At 32.7% G+C, this 16,315-nt stretch overlaps 1 protein-coding gene across 6 annotated transcripts in view; it reads left to right on the top strand.

Moving 5' to 3' along the window:
* LOC134276729 (uncharacterized) overlaps positions 1-16,315 on the top strand; it is a 108,227-nt gene that overhangs the window by 47,363 nt on the left and 44,549 nt on the right. The window contains exons 1-2 of one of the 6 annotated variants that reach the window (XM_062759012.1): positions 1,908-2,189; positions 2,959-3,298. The exons of 4 other annotated variants lie outside the window; for them this stretch is intronic. In XM_062759012.1, the coding sequence (XP_062614996.1) occupies positions 3,034-3,298 (265 nt within the window). In that variant the 5' untranslated portion in view covers positions 1,908-2,189; positions 2,959-3,033. Of the gene's footprint in view, positions 1-1,907; positions 2,190-2,958; positions 3,299-16,315 lie in introns of those variants that run through there. One more of the 6 variants, XM_062759004.1, reaches the window with a different exon arrangement.

A 16,315-nucleotide genomic window follows, 5' to 3' on the forward strand; every position in this document is an offset into this window, starting at 1 on the left:
ATAGAGACGGTATTTATATTACGTTTCTTGTTAATCGCTGCGTTGTGCATCCAATGTAAACAAGAGATGTGATGGACCGGGAACAGTATCGCCATCTAGCGGGAAGCAGGGGAACGCAACTCACTACTATTTACCATTTGGCAACTACTAAAAATTACGACAGGTTAGAATTTAGCACTTGTAATTGTATTAAATGTCAGGGGCTTTATCAAAATATCTGCCAATATGAGGCATGTAAACGTGAATGAAGTACACCAGTGCGCACGCGCGTAAGTTAAGCGACCTATAATTGTTGCCCATTCATAAAACAAATTCCAGCGTAGTGGTGTAGTAAGTGAATAAGAAAAGAATGACAATGCATTTTTTTCACTTTCAACCTTTTCAAACTTGTTTAGAACGAAATTGAATGCTATTAAATATTTAAACAGGCCTGGTCCAAAGATGTTTACAAACATTCAAAACATTTAAAAAATCTTTATCTGTTAAAATAATTATTTTACCGAGTTCTATAAAATAGCATCATTATCTTTTATTCTTTAAGGCATTCTGTACTAAATTAAACCGGGTCGATCTATCTTAAATTTCAGTACTTTACATGCTTATAACCTTTCCGCTTTTTAATTCATTTTCACATCTATAACAGTTAATGATAGAAAAAATATGATACATTTTAAAAATTTTCAGGACAGATGATACACAATGTATACCCGATTTGGTACATTTTTGACATAATCTGGTTGCACGAATGCAAATATTGATTCAATAAATAATTTTTTTTTTTAAATTGTAAATTAAAAAAAAAAGCATTGCAATATAAATCATTACGAGCCAACACATATAAAAATACAACCATAGCATATAGTTTTGAAGCCACCACATATAATTATACAATAGAACCACAACATAAAATAATGGACACACAGCATATAATTATAAACCCACATCATATAATAATGAAACCATAGCAAATAAAAAGAAAAGAACCAGAGCATTTAATTATAAACCCACAGCATATAATAATAGAATAACAACTGCGGCATATAATTATATATACTAGTATTTAAACCCACAGCACATAATAAAGTAACCACAGCCTATAATAACACTATCTAACAGAATGAAGCCATATCGTTCCATATTTTGAGTAACTTTAATTTCATCTAACGCAGCATAATGATTATACAAAATTTAGGTAATGAAATTGTGCAATATAAAATTTGTATTCATGCCTCCGTCCTTTGTTTCTATCAGTATTTTGATTTTTGACTTCAATCATCTCAAATTGAAATTTGTTTAACTCATCCTGTAGTTCTTGAGAACTTTTTTATTTTGCATAAAAATCTTAAGGGGTAATATTTTGAAATGTAAATATTTATATATTATTATCATTGTCATTATCGCTATGACATTCTATTACAATCTTTACCCAGAGTTGTCGTTCCCGCTTTTCTCCCACATACACGTCTGCCAACGTTTGTTATACGATATTCTTAAAAAATAAAAAAAAATTGTATGAATGATAGTTTTTAATTATATATTTCTTATCGGAAAACATTATTTATTTTACTTTATTACACCTTAAGGATTTTATAATTAAGATTTTAATTTTGACTCTGCACAATGGTTCACAAAAAACTTTGAAAATAACTCAGTCTGAGTGATTATAGATATAAAATAAATGATGAATTATCATCTTTATCAATAATAACGATAATTAATTATCATTAAAATTTCGACGTTTAAAATTTGTTCAAGAATCTTGTACAACTAGCGTTGACAGTAGTGTTGTGAGCGTAGCGGAAGATAACTCTGGATAGAGAATGATTCTATTAAGAAAAGGGTCTGATAAGCTATTTTTAGAAAGGAAAATTTCCATCTTAAAATTAGAATACACGATATAGGAAAAAAATGCGTAGAAGGTTCTGAAGCGAAAGTCATTAAACAGAAAATTTGACCGTGTATAGTGACAATGAGGACAACAGAACGACTGCACATACTGTCTGGAGTTGTGTGTATTTAATGAATTCATTATATTTTGTTTTGTGGTAGCAATCGATTTGCTCCAATGCATTTCATACTACCTAGTGCCTAGGTGGCACAATGAGACTTAAAGAATGGCGGATATCTGACTAAATCAACTACCTCATCGAATCAAAGAAAGGCAACACGGTATTTCTTCCCTCAGGTCGGTTTTATTTACCAATTTATCGTCGAATCCTTTTTCTTTTAAAAGATATTTAATCTTTTTTTAGATTAGGACTGAGTGACCAGACCATGAGGCATGACAGCCATTGACATGTCTGTTATGAAGACTTTGTGTGTGTGTTTTTTTTTTTAGTTTTTACATTATTCAGCAACCTTTTGTTTGCAAATTTCCTTCAGCTCTTTAAAAATCAAATGAATTGATTTGTTTGCATGTTATTTATTTTTTTGATCATATCAACAGACTGCTGATCATGATTACCTTGACCTTGTTTTTAAATGTTATTATTGTAATACATGTAGGCGTCTACAATAACGAATTCAAAGTGAATTAAGATCTTAATGGATAAGGAAATGAAGTTTTTATAATTATATTGATGAATATAGCGGTGTAGGGATACGTCTGAACAATTCGAAATATAGCCTGAACTCCTATGTACATGTAATAGTATACCTAAAGGTTGATATGTAACAAGTTTGATAAAGTATTTGAATCTTTTTTCAACGGGTTGTGCTTTAACAAACCCTTTGAAGGAATTTTGGATATATCCTCATTTAGAGTCATGTAAAGGTAGAAAATGATTTGTGTTATATGTAAAAAACTTCTCCCAATTGGAAAATACATATTAGACAAATTTTGAGAAAGTTATAAATTGCATAACCCGTATAAGTGATCTCTTTTTTTAGACTGATTTCATTTTAAAACTTCACATTGAGATATCTGTTTTTTATTAGACAGTTTTTTTTCATTTTCAGAAAATGTGATATTAATATCCTGGCATTATGACAATGTGAGAAAATATCAAACAACAACATAAGCATCACTTTACCATGGCCTCATCTACTCCAACTGTACCTCTGTGTAGAGGAATTCCGGCCACAGGAACCACGCCTACTGTTTCACCAGAGGAAACAAATTTTCTTCGCTTTGTTAATCTGGTCCTTAAGAGAGCACCAAAGGCTCTGAGGGTCCATTTTGATACAGTTCATCCTCCAAGTAACCTTGTTTCTGACCTAGTGACACAGAGACCTATGCTGTTAAGCTTAAAAGCTAGAAGAGTAATAAATCAGGTCCAGTGGGATACATTATTTGGAGGTATTTTGGAAGACAATGTTAAAGAAAGTGTTTAAACATGTACCTTTCAAGATGTTCAATATCAAAAAACTTCACCAATTCAAAGATAATATTTTATGATAAATTAGTGATTTTAAAAATACATAAGCAGATAAATAAAGGGATGAGGGGCTGCAGGCGGATCGAAAGATTCGTATCCCCTCCCTGTATTTGCGATCACAATTTCATTTATCTTTTACAGAAAATCATCGAATATTTGTTTGCATTCTCTATGTAAGCTTAACACTCAGTGATAAAACAATTTAGATCTCTCTATATCTCTCTCTATCTCTCTCTCTCTCTCATCTAAAATTTCCATATTATATTTCAATTATTTCAGTTAGCAATCCTGTGTCAAAGGACTTTGATGTAACACTGCTAATCTGCCTTTTACGAAACATGAGTCCCTGTACACCAGCACCAACAGGAGGATTTGATATTCTACCCAATCCATCAGATGTTAGTACTGGGTCTGACTTGGCAAGAATTAAGTTCTACAGAAACATGGTGGCCCATTCAAAAGATGCGAAGATGAACACAAATGAATTTAATTTAAGTTGGACAGATGTTGAGGAAGTAAGCAAAACTATTACTGTAAAGCGGGTTTTTTTGCGGGTGTAAAATTTTGCGTTTTGCCCGCTCAAAGGTATGCCAATAATTTTGGCATAATTTGTTTTATCTGACGCAGGGTTTTAGCTCTTTGCAGATGAACACTAAGAGAGTAATCTATTTTAATTGTTAAAATTATAGCGCCATCAAAACGCCAAATAAGCCAAAATTAGTACCCCGCTAAAATTACCAGCTATAAGCCTTTAAGAGTCGCTGCCTTAAAACAGGAACATTTTGAGCTGCTCTGCAGTTCAATTGTCGCAATTTTTAAATCTGGATAAGTTTGAAACAAGTCATCGCAATTTTAATTTTCTTTTTAAATGCAAATTGTTTCTATTGTTAAAAAAATTATACCAAATTTGGATAGCATATGACGTTTAATGAAAAGGATATGACAGGAGTCCATCAACTTCTCGAAAAACCCCCGTATCTATCTGGTTTTCTCAGGGAATCATGTCCTTTAACAAATGGTCGAAATTCCTTGCGAGGTAAAAGCAATTTTTTTTTTCGATGCCCTCTTCGTGTATATGTACATGTACCTGCATGGTAAATTTATATTTGCCATTTTTGTAAAAGTTATAGTTAACAAAGTTTGAATTTTGCATCCTAGATTGTGTGTTTTTCACCTTTTTTAAACTTCGTGCAAAATTAAAGGTAAAATACTAAAAATTAGAATTGAAATTGCAAGCTGTAAAAATCCTTGCGTTTAGGATATTATGTTCATCAAATGTTACTTTTGATATTGCAACACACACCCTATTCTTTGCACCACAAGTCATTGCAGCCCGGAGTGTTGGTGTATGGGGATTTGGATAGGAATAGTTATTTAGAATTAAAGGTTTTCTAAACATTGAAAAGATTGTTAATCAGAATGTTCTTTCCGTTTATAAATTACGAGATACATAATATATATACTTCCAAAAAGTGAATCTTTAAAATTATATGTTTTTCATATTAAATATATAAAGTTCTAATCATTTACTATCGAAAAAGCGACAGGTCCCGTTTTTTAGAACATCGAATTTTACTTCTCGGATAAAAACGTACTCTGCACAGTTCGTGTTTTATATTCTAAAATTAAAAATTTATACATTTTTAAATATAGGTGATGCGTGTGTCTACCTTCAATTTATATTTTATGCAGCCAACACTTACTTGAGGGATTTACTTAATGTTTTCAAAATATTTGCGACCATCGTCTCCGTCAATTGGACGCATGCCTTTTCACACATATCGAAGCGGTGAGATGATCAAGACTCATTTTCATTGTTTACTTTATATATTTCCCTTGCGACAATTGATGGTTACATCAATGTTTTCTTGTTTGATTTGATGTAACTCGTTTTACATTCGCTGTAGCTTTACTTGAAGTTTATCTAATCCCCCAAGTACTGGAGTACCCCTTTTATCACTTCATTTATATTTGCAAATACTACTGAGTACTCGTGTTTTAGTGTGACTAATTAAACTGAATTTCAAAAAGGATTGTATGCGTGACAATATGTCCAGTTTGTATTACAAAAATCATTTCCGATCCTCGACACTAAAGTTGCTGAACAATGGTAAAAATGTCGACTTCATTGTCCTGATTTAGCTCTCTTACTGCATTATAGACAACAAGGAACACCTGCAGCGTTCTACACCATCTCTGGAATAATACTTATGGCTTGATAGAAACATAATTTGATGGCTTCTTTTTGGAGCGAGTTAAGTTTTATCTAGAGGACTGTAAGTTCCCCTCCCTTTCCATCTAAATGTAAAAATAAAACAATTCACCATTCAAAAAATGATTAGACAATGATTGGTTTCCGATACAATGGTACTTTACTGATCCTTTTTATAGAGAAACGAGTCTTCAGGAATTTATGTGACCATCGAGGTTTTGTGTTCATTACTTCCGAGTCACTGAAGATTGGTTGATTGATTGATTGTATGTTGTATAACATCCATCTCAAGAATTTTTCACTCATATTGATACCCAACCACTTGCTGGTGGAGAGCTACAAATTTTGTCCACACTCAGCACTCAGAAACATTGAGCAGTGAAGAATTTATTTCCAGCCAGCACCTACTGCGACACAGGACTTAGGTTTATACTATCTCATATGAAGGACCGGTGTCCACATCCGACAGTGGGGTGGGACCTTGGGGAGACGCTCATCATAACATAATCGAAAAGCAATCTGAGCTGAAACTTTGATGTCGGAATATTTGGTGCAAACTTGTAAATAACTATTTCAATCATAGCAAAAAAAAAAAAAAAAAAAAAAAAAAAAAAAAAAGAAAAGTTTATAAAATAAGTTTACATATTTGCTATGTAAGAACTATTTATAGGCTCCGATTGAATCAAAATTACATTATTGTCGTCCTGTACAATAATGATTTTTTATATTAAACTGTATCTTGGACTGTATATACAAGTCTTTTTTCTGCTTTATTTTAGTCCAATTGATCCTTATAGTTTAAGATACATGCAAAGTTATCATAATAACACATTTTGGCAGCAAAATCAAATTTCCATAAATGAAGCTCATATTACTTTAAGGTTAGGTGCACCAAGATTTCTTCTTTTGTTGGAATTGGTTTGCAAAACTTAATTTAATATACATCATATCATATGCAGATCTTTAAGAGAGAGGGATGCACCGAAAACCCAACACACTGGATTTATGAAATGTGAAGACAAACTTTTGACAAACTTGCTGATGAAACAAATATATCAAATTTCTTGTTTAAAGCCATTATTTCCCAGGTTCTATGGTCGATACAATGACCTTTTCAGCATTTACAATCTACGCAGCTATGTCAAGACATCTCAAAGCTAAAAAATGTGTTAAAAAATTATACATATTATTGCATTGGATTGTCGGTTTTGATTTCAATTTGTTTTAAATTGTATAGTTAAGTACATTCCATTTATTTAGAGGGCCCTGGGATATCTGACATTTTACCTCAGGAAAAATGTTCAAAGAATATCTACCTACATGATGAAAATGCATGTCGATAAAGTGTTCAATTAATTTATCATGGCCTATTTAAGTGTTGAATATGCCTGAATTGATTACATGTACAAATTGTGTAAATCACGGTATGTTGTAATTTATTTCATTTTGATCCAGGGACAGATAACTCTATCTGAAAAATATACCATATTATTAGAACTCCTTGCTGTACAGTATAGAGAGGATTCTTTGGTATATCTATTCAATGCAATCATGGAGGTCAGAGAAGATCATATCAGTATAAGAATTCGTTTATTTACCGCAACTTATCCCAACTGCTAGACAATCACAGTTTTCGGAATTGCTTTCCTCTAAAAAAAATATTTCCTCCTTCAGTATTTTAATAAGTATCATCTAAAAACAAAATACATATTCCAAAATTAAATTGACCTGTTGGACTGAGTAATAAAATCGATATTCCAGAATCTGTATTCACATAATTGTTTTCCTAATACAGGGGGCATGTGTATTAACAACTTTGAAAATTAAATCTTTTCAGGCGATTGGAAGACTTGGAGGTTCAGCATTACTGAATGAAACAAAAGCTTTAAGATTTTCTCCACTTGATGAATCTGAGAGAGAACTCTTTTTAGAAATAAAACGACTGATGTTGGAACAGTCAGAGACGGTCCCTTGGAATGTCAAAGGTGACTTTTTGCAAATAAATTGCTAAAAAAAATTGACATAATTTTCTACCAAGTTTCAGTAAAGAGGTTTTGAACTTAGTAATCTTTAACTTGGACTTCATATTTACTTTGACATTTTGTGTTACACTTCCATGAAATGACCGATATATCTTGATTCAAATCTTTCAACAATAAAAAAATAGAATGATTATTATTTCCAAAGTTTAATACTTTTCAAAAAGGGTAAATAATAGTTTATTACAATGGTTTTGCTTTGCTTTTCTATGTAGAATTAATAGAAGAAAAAATCTTGTCCTGGGAAAAAGAAGATCAAATGTTTGTAGAAATAAAACCTTCTACAGCTGTCGAAACGTTTATAAGAGAAAATCCATGCGTTGTTGTGGTTGGCCATCCGGGGTCGGGAAAATCAGCTATCATTCACCACATCGCCTTAAATTTGGGCAGAGAAGGGTTTTCTATCATACCCATCAACCGTCCCGAAGACATTTTGACATACCACGATAGAAGAAATCCGCAAGTCTTTGTGGTCGATGACCCCTGTGGGAAATATGCAGTCAATGATCAAGCTTATGAATGGGCAAAACATTCTGAAGACATTAAAAAATGTTTGAATTTTAAGCAAAACAAAGATCAAGTTGAGTCAAAACTTCTCATTTCATGTCGTTTAATGATATGCTCTACCCGCGCATTCCGAAGAATTAAGATATTTTCCAATGTCTTATTCAGTTTGGAAAACCAAGAGAATCATTTAACTTTAAATGAGAAAAAACAAATTTTGGAATCACACGTAAAACGTGTTTTACATTGCCCTATGAAGATTTTTGAAAAGCACATTGATTGTTTCCCATTACTTTGTAAACTTTACGTTAACATGTGCGCTGATCCAGAGCATTCGACATCGTTTTTTGAAAATCAGTTTATTCAATTGGTTTCTAATCTTGATCTCTTGATAGACGACCCTAAACCAGAGACCATTTACGAATACTGTTCCCTAGTTTGTTGTTCCCTTGCTAAACATAAACTTGCTCTATATCTCTCAAATGCAGAACAAAATGAAGATTTTGAATGTCTGTATGAAATTCACAATGCTTGCGAAGCTGATATCAATCCCGAAGAACTACTATTAGCTCTAAAACGACAAATTGGAAAATATGTAAAACAGGATGGTTCTACATTTTCTTAAATACATTCAAAACTATTGGATATCATTGTGTGGCACTTTGGAAAACAATCACCAAAAACTTTAATACAATTCTCGCCTTTGGAAATATTTCATAATAGGCTAAGGCCACTAGGAAGACTAAACGATGACGACATTCAAGATTTGTTTCTTGTAGAATTGGACGAAAACATGCTGACATTTTACACGAAAAGAATACAGAATCATATAAACGAAGGGATTGCCGTTGATATATTTGAAAACCCTTGCATGCCAAATGCTCGCATTGAAATGTGTCTGTTTGACTTGTTAGTGAAGGAAAATGTTCTAAACGAAACACTGTCGAAAAGAATCCATAGCTATCCCTCAACCGATATTGAAGCATACACCTTTCTTTCCAAAGAACATTTTTTGAGAAAGGGCCGACTTACATTTCTTCATTTAACTATTTTGTGGAATTGGGCAACTTTTTTGGAAAAACTTTTTGAAACACAGAATGAAGTTTTGTCAGAAATTATGTTTACTCAACGAGCAGGTATTATATATTTAGCTGTGTTAAGTGGAAATATCCAGAATGTGGAAAGGTGTCTCCAATATTATAGCGAGATTTTTGGCAGCGTGGTTGAATTCAGCAATTTTATGATGAAGAATGACATTTCCTGTTTGTTTTGTGATTCAAACCTGAGAGATTCGAGACATAAATTGCACTGTCCAGTTTCACAAGTTTACCTCCCTCTATTTGTTAGCATTGCTTGTGAATCAGTAATTTTGAAATTTTATCTTTTCAAATCAAAGTTTTTTCAGAAAGGGGCCTCATTTCGAAATATCAACTGTTAAATGAAACAAGTTCCCCATTGGTGGTGACCATTTCATATAAACATTGTAATATTGTTATTTTCTTACATTCGGGCATCTGCGCATTTTAAAAATCAATATTGACTTACACCTCTTCATGAAGGTTGTCAAGAAGGACAATTAGAATTTATAAAAATATTACTTTCCTATGAGGCTAATGTTAATTTGAAAGATAACGATGGAGAGACGCCTATTTCTCTCGCTGCAGAAATTGTTTCTAAGACATTGTTGACCAACGTTTAAGCAATGGAGCAGAAATTGATTCGCAAGACTCTTAGGGCTGATACCATTACATAAGTCTATATCCGAAGGACATATCAGGATTGCGCATTGCCCTATTGAAAAAGGGTGCGATATCAACATGGCTTCTAAAACAGGTTATGCACCCTTGACTCTAATTTCCTATAATGGATACTTTGATATTTTGAATTTGTTAATTAAGAAGGGAATAAACAAACATCAAGTACAGGATGGGATGCAAAAAGCTTGCGAGAAAGGACATAAAAGTATTATTTCTATACTTTTAGTGCACGGGGCGGAGATTATTTCCAAGAATACGTAAAGTCTAACAGCTCTTCATATTAGCTGTGGACATGATAATTCAGAACTTGTTGACTATCTTTTTTCAAAGGGAGCGGTTGCTGGTATTCAATCTGACGATAAACAAACACCTCTTGATTTTGCAGCAAATTATTTATCCTAGAAATGTTTATAACTTCTTCTAGAACACAAGGCAGATGTAAATGCAGTTGATGACAAAGGGAGAACGGCTCTTCATCATACTTAAGAGCACCAGATTCTTACGGATACTTTACGAAGAAAGTTGAACTGGGAATCTTAAAGAAGCTTAAAAGAATTACTGATATTCTTATTGAAAATAACATCGATCTAAACTCGGCTAGCATCGATGGTTGTTCATCATTACATACAGCCTGTTCAGAAATTTTTCGGGAAATTGTCCAAAACACTCATTCATAGTAAAGTAAATGTCAATGCAATCGAAAAAGATGATTGCACACCTTTGCATATAGCTTGCCAAAGATGTAATGTCCTCCCAGTACAACTGATTATTAAGAATGGAGGAAATGTTAATGCTACAGATGAACATGGTTCTAGTCCGCTTCATTCAGCTTGCGTTATTGGACATTTTGAGATAGTGAAAAAACTGGTAGAGTATGGTGCAAATGTTAACATATCAGACAAGACTGGATATACCTCAATGCATATTGCAGTAAAGAATGAACATCGAGATGTTATTTTCTTCCTGATATCTAAAGGAGCTAATGTTAATGCAAGAGATTATAATGGCTTAACACCTCTGCTTCTGTGCTATCGCCACAATAACAAGGACATCTTTGAGGTGTTGTTAAAGTCTGGGGCTGATATTAACATAGAATCCAATAAAGGAACTAATGCTTTGGCATTGGCAATTACATTCCAGCACTATGATATTTGTGATGAATTGCGTGAAAAGGGGGCACATTTACATGAAGAGAATTATAGATATTTGTTACAATGTATTTTACATGAAAATGAAATTTTTAGGTTTTTAGAAAAATACGGAAGTACAATTGATAAGTACAGAAATAAAAAGGGCCAGTCACTTCTTCATTTGGCAACGAAAGACAGCAATGTATACTGGGTCAACAGTCTTCTTAATAAGACAAACCTATTTAAAGCAGTGGACAACAAGGGACTGAATGCTGTTGAATACGCGATTGACAAAAAATTTGGTAGCATTATTAAATTGTTTCTAGAAAGATGCACGTCTGGAGATGATATTACTAAAAAACGCACTCGAGCAATGTTTTCTTTTATTTCGAAAAACTTTGTTCGAAATTGGTACTTTACATTTTGATGATTTTAAAATAGACTTTAACAGAAGAACTCAAAACATACTAAAGATTTATTCATCCAGACTGTCAATGGGAATAGTCAAATGCAGTTATCCATACTATTTTCAAACATGTGACGGCAGAATTTTGAAAGGTTTGAAGTATGTTGAATGGGACTACCGTTCGAGCAGAACAAATTTTCGTCACTAACGATGGTGAACAAAGTGAAATTCTTTTGTCTAAGAGTCTAATGTACTACATACTCCACTGAGAGTTTTATTCCAAGTTTTTTTTTCTTGTCACAGACATTGTATTTTTTTTCAAATGTTATATATACACATAAAAATATGATTGCCATTTAAATACTTTTGTATTTCTACAAATGAATTCGTTTGATTGATTGATTGTATATTGTTTAACGTCCCTCTCGAGAATTTTTTCACTCATAATGAGACGCTGAATTTGTTTGATAATAAATATTGTGAAGTACACACGGCTGCTTATCAATCAGTAGCACAACCAGCACTTTATTACTGTACAATGATCAACAGAGATCGATTTTTGTTAAGCATTTGATACGAATAATTGCAATGCACAGATGGTATGTTGACCCAATGAAGATGATGATTGATAAAAGAATGATTAAAATATGAAAATGTTATTCAATAAACTTTTTTTTATTTTACACCCTTAAAAACTTCAAGGATGTTATTATTGAAGCAATAGCTAGTAGAGCGATTACGCTGATTGAAAACAATAATTGTCGACTAGAATTCGTGTTTATTTCAACTAACCTTGAATATTCAATATTCGACAAAAGTTTGCACCCCCCCCCCTCCCAAAAAAAAAAAAAACAACAACAACGCATATTTGGTATATGATTTGCAGGAATCATATGTACAAAACATTTAAACTTAAATGTCCAAGATTTTATCCATTGATCACAGCTGAACAGACTTTACAGTGTATTAAGCAGCAAAAAGTTCGGTTTTCTCTATAATTACTGGACTTTTGTGAGAAGCGCTGACTTTTGCAGTTGACGGCTAACTTTGAAATTTCAACCTGCGTTGTGTACGGAGATTGATTGATTGATTGATTGATTGTATACTGTTAAACGTCCCTCTCCAGAATATTTCACTGGTATGGAGACGTCACTTTTGCCGGTGAAGGGTTGCAATTAGGCCCATGCTTGGCACTTACGGCCTTTAAGCAGGGAGGGATCTTTATCGTGCCACACCTGCTGTGACACGGGGCCTCGGTTTATGCTGTCTCATCCGAAGGACCGTCCCATTTATTCGCCTTTTACGACAAGCAAGAGGGTACTGATCGAGGACCTATTCTGACCCGGATCCCCACGGGGCGTGTGCGGAGAAGCAGAATTGATAATAGATAAGAAAACATTAATATTTGTTATTGTTAGGGTTTGAAGACACTAACATTATTTGCCAACGCATAAGACGATTTGCGGTAGAATAAAAAAAAGATTTACTCTTAATATCATACTCATGAAAAAAAGGAAAATATGGCAGGAGTTGAATTGGTCAAGGTTGGAAGGGAAGGGGTTGAGTGTAGGACCGAGTCATTCCTTTATTAAACACTGAATATGGGCTTTGAAATGGACAAATATCTTTTTTTTTAAACCGTTCAACCAAGTATTTATATCGCGAAGTGTACAAGTGTTAGACAAACTTTGATAGTCATACATGTATTTTATGATCGATAGCACCATTTCTCTTTCCGGCTCTGTCTTTAGCACTTACTAGGAAAGTTTTATCTGAAGACTGTTTTCATGTTTGACGGATTCGGCATATGAAGCACCATTCTAATGTTCCATTGCAACTGTTCAGTTTCATACAACCTTGACAAGGTAATTTTAACTGTTTTTACATCCTGATATCTTTTTAAGTATACATTGTATCAAAACTGTACAGATACTAAAGGCCGGTGTGCCAAACATAAGTCGACAAAAAATAATTTCCTGTTAAACCACACCCAAAGTTTACTTAACCCCCTTCCCCGCAGTCACACATTTTAACGCATATACGATTTCCTATTTCTAACGCAAAATCACGCATATACCGTTTCCCCTCAATCACGCATTTTCACGCACTTTCAAAAGTTCATTTAATCGTTACTTTAATGACTATTTCCTTTTATTTATACTTGAAAAAATTTCATCAAATAAGAAAAGTTATTTTTGTATTAAAATATAGCGTCATAATATTATTTACCTTAAACTTTAGAGAAACGTGTACCACCTTAAAAGGTGCTTGCGGAGAAATGGTAAATTTCTATTTCCATGACGTGAACATTCAGTGTATGTTGCATAACAGTACAGTAAGTTGTAAAGTGTTAAGAGAACATTGATCTGTAGATAAATGAAATGGACAAGTCCAAGTTAGTTTCCTAGAATAACAAATATAATTTAAGGAAATAACCGACTAAAGACATATTAGTAGCTAGTCGGTATGATCGAAGAAAGGCAAGTACTCGAATATTCCTTGACATCCTTACTTTTAACGCTTCTCAAAACATTACCACTTATTAGATATGAGGGTATTATAAAATGTAATTTAAAGGTCATATAATTATATATTAAAATTTAAGTATGATGGAAGAGGTGACTTTGCTCTCAGTTGAATGGAACCGAAAATTATCTATTTAAAAAAATCAGTACATAAAACTAAAATGATTAAAAATGAAACTGAATGTTTGCATTTTTAAAAAAAAAATCTCAACGCTCGATGCGAGGATTGAGCCATAACTATTTCTTTTCCATTGCATCTGGTCATTTAATGCACTCACGGAACTACCATCGATATCGCAACATATACAACATGGATGACAAACCTACAATGAGGCACCACATTTACACATTTTACTTTGAGAAAATGTTTATTCTCTCCATTCTTTTTTAAATCAAATGTTCGATTTGTTCTTTTCCTAAAAATTAAAATTCATTCAAATAATGTTTAAACAATCATGGGTAAATGACGTACAGATGAAAAAAGATTTGTGAGGTCAGAATTTTGTTGCAGATTCTTTTTATCCATATCTTCTAGAAATTTTAAGTAAGCATCACTTTTCAAAATTTCAATGTCGAAGTGAAAAGTAACGAGTGAATTTTCAAATTATACAGTACTGAATAAAATAATTCATAACTATAGGGAAGATAGGATGCAATAAGTGTTTGATGAAACGAAAACTATGTGAGGGAAGTTATTCATACACGTGACCTGTGATTTTTTTCCCAGTTTCAAGTGTAAGCTGATATTTATAATTCTTCCCCGTCGATGGATTTACAAACAAAACCTGTTATACACCTACTAGATTTGTATAAATTATATTCCTTTCAAATCCTGGGGATTTATCTTAACACGTTCTCAGTGATAACGCAACATTGGCTACGATAAGATTTATGGTACATGAGATCTTGAAACTATTGTTCTCAAAAGTTTCTGAAGTGTAAGACTAAGGGAAAAAAGTCTTTTTCGCAGTGTTGATTATTTGGTTTAAATAAATAATGTTATTCGGAGACTAACGAGAGTGCCATGTATGAAATTAGTCTGCAATTAATGTAAAGGTACGTAAGCAAGGTATACTTTGTATTTTGATAAGTTAGGTAAGGGAAAATATTAACGTAATACGATTAAAAATGCTTTTATTTTCAAGAAATATAATTACAATACAGTTTTTGCTGTAAATTGTTACGTTATTTTTTTAGAATAAGTTAATAAGCTAATTATTTAAAGAAAAGTATCTTACAAATAAAGTTTAACAAATAATGAATTCAATGTATTTATCAATGGAGAGACTGGATCTGTTTGAGGAAGTAGTTTTTGTTGTCAAAGTAGCAAGAATAATTGCGTTGTGCATTGAATACACTGTTTTTGTAAAAGAACACTATATCAGTATACCGATTACTTCGTCTTTGTATTCATTACGAACTGCAAAATGGGAAGAAAATAATCCGTATCTATTATTTCTTAAGAGGTTCTGAAACTGTATCAATTGCCCTTTGTCTATGCAGCTCAGTAAGATACCGATGCTTAAAAAAAGATGAATTTTCCTTGGAGTAAAATAAAAAATCATGAGTTCATCTTACATGGTTAATTTTCCTATGCCTTATGAAAAGTTAATACAAAAGTAAACTTGAATCAGTACCATTCTTGCAACCTCTTCCCCAGAAAAAATGTAAAAAAAAAAAAAAACAAAGAAATAAATTACATCATTTTATGGTATTTTACATTACATTGACAAAAATTTGGACATCTAGAATCGAGTAAATTGAATAATAAAATTAAAATGATTAAAATCATCGTACAATGTATTGTTATATCTAATGTATTCATTGACAGATAGCGAGCAATTTTTGATTGTACTATATTAACATATATCCCTTATCCTATATTTAAAAAATCATTTGTGCTGTTTATCGTCAAGGACTAACGTTGGGAAATAAGGAATAAATTAATATACATAGCGAAAAAATCCGATTTAACTTCATTTGTTGAAGTCCCATGTGTTTGTAAGTTTGTATGTTTTAAGGCACACAGGAAAACATACCGAGAGCAGACCCTCTTAAAATGAACTCGATCATTGTTTGGTGATGGGGACCAGGTCTAAGATGTCATCAAAGTACAAGGACTTATACTTGTACCTTATTTCTACATAAATGTACTGGTTCATCGATAGGCGCAGTTAAAAAATCACGCGCGGGGCGGGACTAATAGAGGCAGAAACGGGACTGGTAGTGCGTGGATTGGCGGAATCAAGAGCATGTAAATATAAGAAATAACTGTCTTTTTTTGGATTTCATGGCGAAGATAAATCGATTGGCTTGCGTGATAATTTTGTGCATAACCACAAAACCACTCGATTGATCACATAAT

Source organism: Saccostrea cucullata, unplaced genomic scaffold, assembly GCF_032062105.1.
Source record: "Saccostrea cucullata isolate Sc308-1 unplaced genomic scaffold, CSIRO_AGI_Scuc_v1 ctg2261, whole genome shotgun sequence".
NCBI classification, from domain to species: domain Eukaryota; kingdom Metazoa; phylum Mollusca; class Bivalvia; order Ostreida; family Ostreidae; genus Saccostrea; species Saccostrea cuccullata.